The sequence below is a fragment of the Oncorhynchus clarkii genome, chromosome 18, assembly GCF_045791955.1.
Source record: "Oncorhynchus clarkii lewisi isolate Uvic-CL-2024 chromosome 18, UVic_Ocla_1.0, whole genome shotgun sequence".
Taxonomy (NCBI): Eukaryota; Metazoa; Chordata; class Actinopteri; order Salmoniformes; family Salmonidae; genus Oncorhynchus; species Oncorhynchus clarkii.
Window position 1 is genome coordinate 25835004 of NC_092164.1, and position 13449 is coordinate 25848452.

The 13449-nt window shown below is 43.3% G+C and overlaps 1 protein-coding gene across 3 annotated transcripts in view; it reads right to left on the minus strand.

Annotated features, from left to right (window-relative positions):
• Positions 1–13449, minus strand: part of LOC139373263 (glycogen synthase kinase-3 beta) — a 44477-nt gene that overhangs the window by 3440 nt on the left and 27588 nt on the right. The window contains exons 4-9 of one of the 3 annotated variants that reach the window (XM_071113577.1): positions 9980–10090; positions 8673–8803; positions 8215–8321; positions 7940–8037; positions 6842–6937; positions 669–855 (exon numbers count right to left, since the gene is read on the minus strand). In XM_071113577.1, coding sequence (XP_070969678.1) covers positions 669–855; positions 6842–6937; positions 7940–8037; positions 8215–8321; positions 8673–8803; positions 9980–10090 — 730 coding nt within the window. Of the gene's footprint in view, positions 1–668; positions 877–6829; positions 6938–7939; positions 8038–8214; positions 8322–8672; positions 8804–9979; positions 10091–13449 lie in introns of all 3 variants that reach the window. The other 2 variants (XM_071113576.1, XM_071113575.1) reach the window with 2 other exon arrangements.

Sequence of the window (13449 nt, forward strand, 5' to 3'; positions counted from 1 at the left end):
TTGCACTTGCACACTCCCCATCATGGATTTAAAATATTTGGATTGGTGTAAATAGTGACTAGAGGGCATTTCCAACAATGTCACATCCACAACAAGAAGTGTGAAAGTGCACACTTTGTGAGAAGGGTGGAGAGTCAGGATATAACCACATCTACCAGTTACAACCACAGAGCCAACCACCCAAATACAGTTACCTATAGACACACATTCTACCATTTGGCCTACAACCACAGGCCCAACTTTGACATTCCCCTTCATAGCATATTTAGCCTTTATTTTAGCAGGGCCATTGAGACCAAGCTCTCTTTTACAAGGGAGCCCTGCATTACAAAGCAGCAAGGAATAGTGACACAATTACATCAATCATAGTCACAGCATTAATTCGCTGTGATCAAATTTCAATCTTAATCACAATTATCTAATGGAGTAATAGTCACATTCCCCATTATCAACCACCACGCTAATCAGTAGTCAAATTTGGCATGTATAGAAATACAATTACTAGAACAGACATTCCTATTCAAGTCAAAGTTCTGTGATGAGTAGACTGGCATCCATATTTAGTGGTCCCATGAGTGTTCCAGTCAAATTTGCAGTCGTCTGAAGGGCTTTGTCCATTCTAGTAATTCTGTAGGAGATACAGAGCTGTGTCTGAGCTCCCGCCATACCCTGTGTGGAGAAGTTGAAGAGCAGGGGCTTCTCGCGCCCGTTGGGCAGCTTGAGGTTGGGGTCCCGGAGCTCGTCGAAAAAGGTGTGGGCACAGGCCTCCAGGGGCGTGAAGCGCGCTGTGGGCGTGTACTCCAGCAGCCGCGAGCACAGAGCGATGGCCTCAGGGGGCGTGCGCGGCCGGAACACCTGAGAGCCAATCACACAAGGCTGAAACCGGTCAATGACACAGGTTAGAGGTGACACGTCGGCTAAAGCTCCTGGGTGAAGATTACCCTAGGTACAGATCTAGGATCAGCTTCCCCCAATCCTAACCTTAAGCATTAGTGGGGAATATGCAAGACTGACCAAAGATCAGCCTCCAGAGACAACTTCACCCTACACCTGCTAAACCAATGACAGGTAAATATTATACAGTGCCTGTGCAAAATCCCAATTCATTTTTTTATTTAAATCTATGGCTGCAAAATGTGCAAGTGTGAAGACTTTCACTAGGCACTGTATATACACACACACGACAGGTGGAATGACAGGGTTTTAAAATCTTGCTCCACTTTAAACAACTTTACAAAGCTTTATATATACACACACACACACACACACACACACACACACACATGGTTCTTACATCTGTAGTTTTTTTGCTTATGAATGTTTTCTGAAGCATTTATAGACTTATAAAGGGTTTATAAAGGCTTCATTAAACCTTTGAAGTGGCTGTTTAAAGTGGGACCTAAAATGTATTGTAGATTCACATTTATTCAGACACCAACAGGCCAGAGGACAGTGCAGTGCAGTACTACACCACCAGAGGGAGTGTAAACATATCTTAAAGGTGCTACATCAATCCCGATCTCTGCATTGGTTGTGCAGAATTTAAGGTGATACGGCCTCTGCAGAAGCGGGGCATTCATACTTCTTGCACTTCACCGAGCAGCCCAAAGCTGTTTTGAAGGAAGAAGTGAGTTTGTGTTTATACAGGACCTCCCGCCCTCACCTACCGTCAACCAATCATGTCAATGCGGAGCCATACGGAGCCCTCTGCATTGTTACAGAATTTGAGAGGCGCAAAGAGATGCGGTACGGAGCTCAACTTGGCCACACCACCCATACAGCACCTCCGACCACATTTTCAGATCGAGCATAAATTGTCTCTTGCAGACGAGAGAGCTGGTGTAAAACCGTGGGACAAATATTGCGGTCCCAATTACCTCCCTAACTGTATCCCTTCCCCTTGGCCCTAACATGCTGACCAAACCACACGCGCACAAGTTGATTTTGTTCACCAACACCAGAAGTGATCAGGACACGCAGGTTGAAATATCAAACCAAACTCTGAAACAATTAAAGCTAGGCTGCCTAGTAGTTAGAGTGTTGGACTAGTAACTGAAAGGTTGCAAGATCGAATCCCCAAGCTGACAAGGTAAAAATCTGTCGTTCTGCCCCTGAACAAGGCAGTTAACCCACTGTTCCTAGGCCGTCATTGAAAATAAGAATTTGTTCTTAACTGACTTGCCTAGTTAAATAAAGGTAAAATAAAAAATATTAATTTGGGGACAGGTCAAAAAGCATTAAACATGTATGGCAATTTAGCTAGCAAGTTTGCTGTTGCTAGCTAGTTTGTCCTGGTATATAAACATTGGGTTGTCATTTTACCTGAAATGCACAAGGTCCTCTACTCCGACAATTAACCTTTTTGGGATAGGGGGCAGCATTTTCACTTTTGGATGAATAGCTTGCCCAGAGTGAACTGCCTCCTACTCTGTCCCAGATGCTCATATATGCATATTATTATTAGTATTGGATAGGAAACACTCTGAAGTCTCTAAAACTGTTTGAATGATGTCTGTGAGTATAACAGAACTCATATGGCAGGCGAAAACCTGAGACAAATCCAACCAGGAAGTGGGATATCTGAGGTTGGTAGTTTTTCAAAGCTTGGCCTACCGAATACAGTGTCTATGGAGTCAAGTTGCACTTCCTACGGCTTCTACTTGTCTTTAGAAACTGGTTTGAGGATTCTACTATAAAGGAGTTAGTTAGCTCTTGTTCCAGTGCTTGTCTTCAGACATAGGAATTCTCCGGTTGGAAGCTTATTGATGTTTTATGTTAAAAACATCCTAAAGATTGATTCCATACATCGTTTGACTTGTTTCTACGACCTGTAACGGAACTTTGAGTTTTTGTCTGGACGAAGTGCTTGCGCCTCATGAAGATGGATTACTGGGCTAAACACGCTAACAACAAGTGGCTATTTGGACATAAATGATCGACTTTATGGAACAAAGCAGTCATTTATTGTCAAACTGGGATTCCTGGGAGTGCCTTCTGATGAAGATCAAAGGTAAGTGCTTTTTTGAAATCTGACACAGCGGTTGCTGGATTTTTGGATATAAATATGCACATTATCGAACAAAACATACACAATACATGTAACATGATGTCCTATGAGTGTCATCTGATGAAGATCAAAGGTTAGTGATTAATTGTATCTATATTTCTGCTTTTTGTGACTCCTACAGTGCCTTGCAAAAGTATTCGGCCCCCTTGAACTTTGCGACCTTTTGCCACATTTCAAACATAAAGATATAAAACTGTATTTTTTTGTGAAGAATCAACAACAAGTGGGACACAATCATGAAGTGGAAAGACATTTATTGGATATTTCAAACTTTTTTAACAAATCAAAAACTGAAAAATTGGGCGTGCAAAATTATTCAGCCCCTTTACTTTCAGTGCAGCAAACTCTCTCCAGAAGTTCAGTGAGGATCTCTGAATGATCCAATGTTGACCTAAATGACTAATGATGATAAATACAATCCACCTGTGTGTAATCAAGTCTCCGTATAAATGCACCTGCACTGTGATAGTCTCAGAGGTCCGTTAAAAGCGCAGAGAGCATCATGAAGAACAAGGAACACACCAGGCAGGTCCGAGATACTGTTGTGAAGAAGTTTAAAGCCGGATTTGGATACAAAAATATTTCCCAAGCTTTAAACATCCCAAGGAGCACTGTGCAAGCGATAATATTGAAATGGAAGGAGTATCAGACCACTGCAAATCTACCAAGACCTGGCCGTCCCTCTAAACTTTCAGCTCATACAAGGAGAAGACTGATCAGAGATGCAGCCAAGAGGCCCATGATCACTCTGGATGAACTGCAGAGATCTACAGCTGAGGTGGGAGACTCTGTCCATAGGACAACAATCAGTTGTATATTGCACAAATCTGGCCTTTATGGAAGAGTGGCAAGAAGAAAGACATTTCTTAAAGATATCCATAAAAAGTGTCGTTTAAAGTTTGCCACAAGCCACCTGGGAGACACACCAAACATGTGGAAGAAGGTGCTCTGGTCAGATGAAACCAAAATTGAACTTTTTGGCAACAATGCAAAACGTTATGTTTGGCGTAAAAGCAACACAGCTCATCACCCTGAACACACCATCCCCACTGTCAAACATGGCGGTGGCAGCATCATGGTTTGGGCCTGCTTTTCTTCAGCAGGGACAGGGAAGATGGTTAAAATTGATGGGAAGATGGATGGAGCCAAATACAGGACCATTCTGGAAGAAAACCTGATGGAGTCTGCAAAAGACCTGAGACTGGGACGGAGATTTGTCTTCCAACAAGACAATGATCCAAAACATAAAGCAAAAACTACAATGGAATGGTTCAAAAATAAACATATCCAGGTGTTAGAATGGCCAAGTCAAAGTCCAGACCTGAATCCAATCGAGAATCTGTGGAAAGAACTGAAAACTGCTGTTCACAAATGTTCTCCATCCAACCTCACTGAGCTCGAGCTGTTTTGCAAGGAGGAATGGGAAAAAATGTCAGTCTCTCAATGTGCAAAACTGATAGAGACATACCCCAAGCGACTTACAGCTGTAATCGCAGCAAAAGGTGGCGCTACAAAGTATTAACTTAAGGGGGCTGAATAATTTTGCACGCCCAATTTTTCAGTTTTTGATTTGTTAAAAAAGTTTCAAATATCCAATAAATGTTGTTCCACTTCATGATTTTGTCCCACTTGTTGATTCTTCACAAAAAAATACAGTTTTATATCTTTATGTTTGAAGCCTGAAATGTGGCAAAAGGTCGCAAAGTTCAAGGGGGCCAAATACTTTGGCAAGGCACTGTATCTTTGGCTGGAAAAATGGCTGTGTGTTTTTTTGACTTGGCTATGACCTAACATAAATGATATGTTTTCGCTGTAAAGCATTTTTGAAATCAGACACGATGGGTAGATTAACAAGATGTTCATCTTTCATTTGCTGTATTGTACTTGTTAACTTCTTGGTGACAGGGGGCAGTATTTTTACGTCCAGATGATGCATGCCCAAATTCAACTGCCTGCTACTAATCCCCAGAAGATATGCATATTATTAGTAGATTTGGATAGAAAACACTCTGAATTTTCCAAAACTGTTTGAATCATGTCTGTGAGTATAACATAACTTATTTAGCAGGCAAAACCCAGAGGACAAACCATTCAGATTCTTTTTTGTTTTAGGTCACTCTTTTCAATTTTTTTTCATTGGGAATCCAGATTTCTAAGGGACCTTCTTACAGTTCCTATCACTTCCACTGGATGTCAACAGTCTTTAGAAATTGGTTGAGGTTATTCCTTTGTGTAATGAAGAAGTACGGCCATCTTAAACGAGGGTCCTATTAGAGGCGCGTGACCAGAAAGCATGCTTCAGTTTGTTTTCTTCCTGTATTGAACACAGATCATCCCGTCTTCAATTTTATAGATTATTTACGTAAAAAAATACCTGAAGTTGTATTACAAAAGTAGTTTGAAATGTTTTGCCAAGTTTACAGGTAACTTTTGAGATATTATGTAGTCACGTTGAGCAAGTTGGAATAAAATAAATTGACATTTTGGATATATATTGACGGAATTAATCGAACAAAAGGACAATTTGTGATATTTATGGGAACATATTGGAGTGCCAACAAAAGAAACTCGTCAAAGGTAAGGCATGAATTATATTTTTATTTCTGCGTTTTGTGTCGCGCCTGCAGGGTTGAAATATGGTTTCTCTCTTTGTTTACGGAGGTGCTTAACCTCAGATAATAGCATCGTTTGCTTTCGCCGAAAAGCCTTTTTGAAATCTGACATGTTGGCTGGATTCACAACAAGTGTAGCTTTAATTTGCCATCTTGCATGTGTGATTTAATGAAAGTTTGATTTTTATAGAAATGTATTTGAATTAGGCGCTCTGCATTTTCCCTGGCTCTTGGCCAGTTGGGACGCTACCGTCCCACATATCCCAGAGAGGTTAATGTGTGAAAGTTACATATTTCTAAAACTATTTTTGAATTTTGCGCGCTGCCTTTTCAGTGGAATGTTGTCGAGGGGTTCATCCACAGATAAAAAGGTAAACCGAATACCTTTCTCGTCATCTCTCCTCCTTCCTTCAGGCTTCTTTGGACTTTATATGATGGTTGGCAACCAACTTCACAGCATTGCTACAACTGACCGGAGTGTGGACCTAAGTTCATCTTTCAATCACCCACGTGGGTATATGCTCCTAAAAACTAATGAGGAGATGCGAGAGGTCGGACTTGCAGAGAGTTGAGCTTCACAAATAGAACCAATTTCTATTTTAGCACCTAGCCATGAAGACGCTCGCTGACGGGCACGAGCAGTGTGGGTGCAATGATTGAATGACATGCACGTGTACATTTATTTTGCAACGCGAGAGGTGTGATCAGCATGTAACCCTTCGATGTGTGCAGATTTGTAAAGGTGGAATACTTATCCAACCCTTCAGATGTGGAAACACTCAAGGGTTAGAGTCTACGGCAGAGAACAATAGTCAGTGAATTTGGACCAGCTGTCCCTTTTGTCACCAATGTGGTGAGGTACATAGTGAGTCCTGCACCCACTGAGCACATGCTGTTCAACCTGCAGATTCTAAAATGAGCACTGTGTGAGTGTGTGTGTACACTGCTGTTCCTCTGCTTGCCCCTGAGGCTGGTGACTGTGTGAAAATGTTTAACATGCTTATCTCAAGAACACTGATGCATGAGTGAGATTTGAAGACGGGGGGAGAATCCGAACTTCCTCTTAAATTATATTTTCACTCAGCGACAGAGAAAGAGACACTCAGATGTAGGCGACAGATTTTAAAATAGTAAAAAACGGTTCCTGTACCTGTTGACTCACCTTAGTCCATGGGTGTGCCTTGATCTGAGGGAACTTAAACTCAGTGTAGTTGGGATTCATCTCTCTGATCTGCTCCCGAGTGGGAGTGCCGAGAACCTGGGAAGACACGGAGACAGAGGAACCGTTTTCCCATCGATATGTACATTTGAAGTATCAGGTGTGTACTTAGTACTTGTATGTCAAAACGGAAGTTAAACACTCATTACATTAGTTACATTACCACCAGGGTTGTTCTCAATTCAGAATTTGGGAATCGATTGAATCTGACAGGTCACACAGACACCAAAGAATACATTGGTTTTCTCTGGAAACAATGTTCACACTCTTAACCTTAGTGCTTAGAATAGCCAATTATATTTCCACAACCCATTTAATTTGTTTGGCTTCTTTTTTAAGGCTCTAGGGTCAACTTGAGGGATAAACTAATGCATTCTGGGAAATTTAGTAGTTTTTATTTTATGTACACTAATCACAAATATAAAACGCAACATGCAAAAATGTCAAAGATTAGTGAGTTGCAGTTCATATAAGGAAATAAGTCATTTTAAATAAATAAATTAGGCCCTTAACTACGAATTTCACATGACTGGGAATACAGATATGCATCTGTTGGTTACAGATACCTTAAAAGAAAAGGTAGGGACGTGGATCAGAAAACCAGTCAGTATCTGATGTGACCACCATTTAACTTATGCACACATCTCATGCACAATCTCCTTCGCATAGTTGGCTGTTGATTGTGGCCTGTGGAATGTTGTCCTACTCCTCTACAATGGCTGTGCAAAGTTGCTAGATATTTGCGGGAACTGGAAAGAGCTGTCGTACAGGTTGATCCAGAGCATCCCAAACATGCTCAATAGGTGACATGTCTGGTGAGTATGCAGGCCATGGAAGACTTGCGACATTTTCAGCATCCAGGAATTGTGTACAGATCCCTGCGACACGGGGCCATGTTTTATGCTGAAACATGAGGTGATGGCGGCGGATGAATGGCACGACAATGGCCTCAGGATCTCGTCACGGTATCTCTGTGCATTATTTTGGTTGACGGTCCGGCTTACCGTCCGTCTGTTGACATTTGAAGGCAGGTGTTTTTACCTTGATGATCTCCACTAGCTGATCCACCCCACTGTCGCCGGGAAAAATGGGTTGCCCTAGCAACAGTTCTGCTAGAACGCAGCCAGCGGACCATACATCTGCAGAGGATGGAGAAATACTGTGAGGACTCACACACAGACTCGCACACCCACACACACTAGTAGTGGGAGTGTACATATGCTGGATGTATAGTTGGTGTAACGTGTAGGTAGTCAGTGTAAGGTGTTAGTAATGGGAGGTGTAGTCAGCATAAGGTTTTAGTAGTGGAAGCGTACCTATGCTGGAGGTGTAGTCAGTGGCCCCAAAGATGAGCTCGGGGGCTCTGTAGTACCGTGAGCAGATGTAGGACACATTGGGCTCACCACGGACCAGCTGCTTCGCACTGCCAAAGATAACCAAGGATGAAGGAAGGAAGGAAGGAAGGAAGGAAGGTCAAAAGGAGAATTTGAGACTTGAAACTTCTCTTTCTTTTATGTATACCAGTTAGCAGTTTGCGCAATTCCTCTCAAAGGAAAAAAAGATGGAGGAAGCAAGGTAACGAAGCTAGTAACGTTCTCAGACATATCTTCAGACACAACCCTAACCTCATTAAAAAACTCAGGCCCAGACCACAGCAAATTGCTGTTGTGTAAGCCTGAGGGGCTTTGTCCATTCTAGTAATTATATTTCTATGAGCTGGGCTAGGTTGGGTTTATGTTCCTCCATCAATATGGCTTTCAATGTTCCAGCCCACCTGCCAAAGTCACAGAGCTTGAGCACGGCTGTCTCCGGGTCCAACAGCAGGTTCTGGGGCTTGATGTCCCGATGGCAGATCCCAAAGGAATGGATGTAGGCCAAGCTCCGGAAGAGCTGGTACATGTACATCTGCAGAGAAAGATGTGGACACACACAACTTAGTACATGCTCTAAGCTAGCTACACATAATGACATGAGTGGTAGGCCTATAGAGTAGAGGCAATTCATGCTCCCTCGTATTCAATGGGCTAAAAATAACAGCGTGCCAGTGTCCAAATCCCCCAGAAGCCTCAGCCAACAGTCCCTGGCTCTGACTCCAGTCCAGCCCTTTGTTTATGCCACTACTTCCACTTCCTTAAGTGGCAAGTTGGAAAGGCAGAGATGGTGGGGGCGCTATAATAAGGCCGCTGACCCCATCTCAACTGGCCGCTACACAATGACGCAGGACAGCATGGTGAGGAGGACGGGAGGGAAATGCCCAAAGGAGTCTGTCTGCCTTCCCAGACACACAACCATCCCACCACCACTCATTGTGCAAGACTATTCTGTTGGTTCTACAGTACCGCGCAAACATTTTTATTTGTACCCCTTTTTCTCCACAATTTCGTGATAACCAATTGGCAGTTACATTCTTGTCCCATCGCTGCCTCTCCCGACTCCGTACGGGAGTTGCAAAGGTCCAGGGCCATGCGTCCTCCGAAACACGACCCCGCCAAGCCGCACTGCTTCTTGACACTGCTCGCTTAACCCGGAAGCCAGCCACACCAATGTGTCGGAGGAAACACCCTACAGCTGGCGACCGTAGTCAGCATGCACAAAATCGGTCCGCCACAATGAGCAGCGGTGCGATGGGACAAGGACATCCCGGCTGGCCAACACGCTGGGCCAATTGTGCGCTGCGTCATAGCCTTGGATCGAACCCGGGTCTGTAGTGACGCCTCTAGCTCTGCGATGCAGTGCCATAAACCGCTGCGCCACTCGGGAGGCCCTGTACCGAGCAAACTAAATCAAGAACAGCTCAAGTATTTGACATTTGTATTTGACCCAGGTCTACCGCATCTAAAGCAATGTTTCTCAGTCCCCTAACAGTAAACATTATTATTATAAGGCCTGGACAAGAACATCAGATTCAACTTGCCAAATAATCATCAAGCCCTCGATGAGTTGATTCGGGTGTTTTTGTCCAGGGCTACAACAAACATGTGTGCTGTTGGGTGCGCGACCCGAGTTGAGAAACACTGATCTAAAAAGAAACATACAGAGAGTAGTATCTTGATGACGCGATAAGACTTGAGGGGGTCTTACCTTCACATAGACCATGGGGAGGGTCTGCTTGGCTCGGCTGTAGTGTCTAGCCACTCTGTACACAGTCTCAGGAACGTAGTCCAGAACCAGGTTGAGATACACCTCGTCCTTCTGTAACACACACGCAGAGACATTTAGAGTATGGGTCAGACTTGGGACAGTTGGCTGAGGAGGTTAGAAGCATGTATGAATTCCTTTGGAGTGATCACAATGTAACATGGTTCTTGCTCATTAGGCACCAAACGGAAGAAAACGGACTGAAACGTTGAGTGGCTACCAATAAGAAAGGCTCATTTTCGTTTTGTGTGCCTAATGAACACAACCCAGGTCTCGCTGGCCAGACAGACAGTGAGAGAGAAAAAAAATAAGAAAAACAGTTACTGTATGATCTGGCAGAGACACGTAAGCTAGACTTAACATCAAAGGAGTCAGATGGTTGTTTTTTTGGCAGGGCAACAGAGGAACAGATGACTGTTCTAGTTAGGGCAATGGGATATCACACTTTTTCTACGAATCCGTCCCCGCAGATGTCTTCAATGAACCACTAAAAGATTAAGAATGATCACATATACACTGAGGGTACAAAGCATTAAGAACAGCGTCCTAATATTGAGTTGCATGCCCTCCACCCAGCCCTCACGTTTGCCCTCAGAACAGCCTCAATTCGTTGGGGCATGGACTCGACAAGGTGTCGAAAGCGTTCCACCGGTATGCTAGCCCATGTCGACTCCAATGCTTCCCACAGTCGTGGCAAGTTGGCTGGATGTCCTTTGGGTGTTGGACCATTCTTGATACACACAAGAAACTGTTGAGCATGAAAAACCCAGCAGTGCTGCAGTTCTTGACACAAACCGGTGCGCCTGGCACCTACTACCATACCCTGTTCAAATCCCCCATTTGTCTTGCCCATCCACCCTCTGAATGGTCCATGTCTCAAGGCTTAAAAATCCTTCTTCAACCTGTCTCCTCCCCTTCATCTACACTGATTGACGTGGATTTAACAGGTGACATCATTAAGGGACCATAGCTTTCACCTGGATTCACCTGGTCAGTCTTGGTCATGGAAAGAACAGGTGTTCTAAATGTTTTGTGTATATGTTTTAACTGTATATAATCTGTTCCTACCACACAGGAAATTAAAAAGGCCAAGTCATGCTGAGATGTGTTTGATCCCTGTGCCTTATTAAGTCTTCTCAAGACCCACACAGTCACACACACACACTTCCTGATAGAGCCATGCTCTAAAATAAGCCCCCACACAAAGGATGACTCACTCTCCTGCCTTTCTCACTAGGCAACAGCAGCCCCTAAATTACACCTCTGATTGGCTCATCGGCTCACACAAAAGGCAGGTGATTGGATCCTTCCCTTGTTCCCTCCTGACCATGTAAATAACTGATTGGTTTGACAGCAACAGGTAGTGACTGCTTAGTGCTCTGCCCCAAGTAACAGTGTGTGTGTCCGTCTATTTTATGCATTTGCCAGTATTCGCTAAATGAACTGAGAAAAACATAGATTATCTGTAAATCATGTGGTAGGCTATGATGTTGGGCTGGAAAAATATGGCACAAATGTCATAACAATGTGATTTTTTTAGATGGGGGATGTCGTTTATGTGCCAATTTGTGCCATGGCTACATGTGTCTAAATGAGATGTTGTTTTCCAGAGGCTCACTACAAGCCTTGTATATGCTTATAAATGACACAAAGCTGTGCTTCACCAATCAAGAGGAAAGGCAAATCTGTTTGAACAAGACCACTTAGGACCCTGATTAACCATAAGATGGTGGGAATTAAACAGTATACAAGTAGTAATTCTGTGTATTTTCCGGAACGATACAGTTAAGCAATAACGCCCGAGGAGGTGTGGTATAAGGGTTGTTCTTAGGCACAACGCAACATGGAGCTCTTAGCCATGGTATATTGGCAATATACCACTAACTACGGAGGTGCCTAATTGCTATTATGAACTGGTCACCAATGTAATTAGAGCAGTAAAATTACATGAAATAGCACGGCTTTCAGCCAACCATCTTTCAGGGCTCCAACCACCCAGTTAAAAAAATTATACTAATCTGTTGCATGCCCTAATGAGCACCACCCTCTCTATGGAACGACAGTGACTCCCCTTCCACAGCAGACAGTCTCATGTGTCTATGAAGTCACAGTCAGAGGAGGGGAAAGGGCAAGCAGGGACACAGATCAGTGTACAGACCTCCAGACACTAGGTCCTGGTGTTCGGTCTGGCTGAGGCTAAAGGGTCACATCTCAATAGTGTAAAGTGGCTTCCTCTCCTAGTCCCCACCCAAAATAATACCCTAATAACTGTATAAATGTTTTCTCCCATCACAAGAGGCGAGGAGATGAAACTCCTTGAGAAGCACCCGTGGTCAGCCAGAGAGACGCAATACTGGGCAAGGCAGGGCAGAATAGGAGCCGTCTCTTTTAAGGTAGAGCAGCAGCCTTTAGTCTGTTCACATAGCAGGCTTCGTTTCCCTCTGGCCCACATCCAGAGGCCAGACACCCAGTGTCAGCATGCCCACCACACTGTGCCAGGCTGCAGGATCACATCACATTAAACACACACTACAGGTCATAGTGGCAGACTGACTGTATCACTTTATCTATGCAAATATACCTTCACTGCACACCAACATAGGCCACAATGTCAGTCTGTCTAGCCACAATGACACAAATATAAATGCACCACATGCCTTTTTTCTTATTAACAGGTTAATGCTACAACCCTAATGTCCCCTTGTTCACGTATATATCCCAACTAGGGCTGTCCCCCCCCCAAAAAAATAATCTTGTTTGATCAAGAGTCGTCTGTTCCAATTGATGGGTCGAGATTTTAAAATGTGTATTTTTCCATATATTGACACATCCTATGTGTTTTAATCAAATATTCACTGAGCTTGTCTGATGCTTTAAGCACACTGTTTGATTAAATAATTACGACACACATGACTAGAGGAAGTCCGACCAGGCCAGGCCAGGCTCAGACTTGCTGCGCTCTGTAATTAAAAAAAAAAAAGCAGTAACTGTCTCTCTCTCAGTGACCACCACTGAATATCAAAGTGTTTATCGTACTGTCCGTGTTGCTGAAGCTGCAATATAATTACAGCCATTTCTGACTGTAAAGTTAAGTTACCAAAATCTCTCATTTGTTTAGGAAGAACATTCCCTATTCCCTCAACCCTTGCTCTCTTTACGTGACACATGTATGTATTGCATGCACTTGAACAAAGACCTATTGGCATGGGACTAGTATTATTAGAAAACGTTAGTTATGCAATTATAACTCCAGAATGTCCTTTATTCCACAGAACTTTTTGGGCGTGATTAGATTTTTTCAAAACTGCCCCCTGTAATTTTTTATTTTTTTTATAAATACATTGAAAGTTATGACTGGAGGTTTTTATTCTAGGAATGAAGATATATTTCAATATGTCCAGGTGATAGTATGT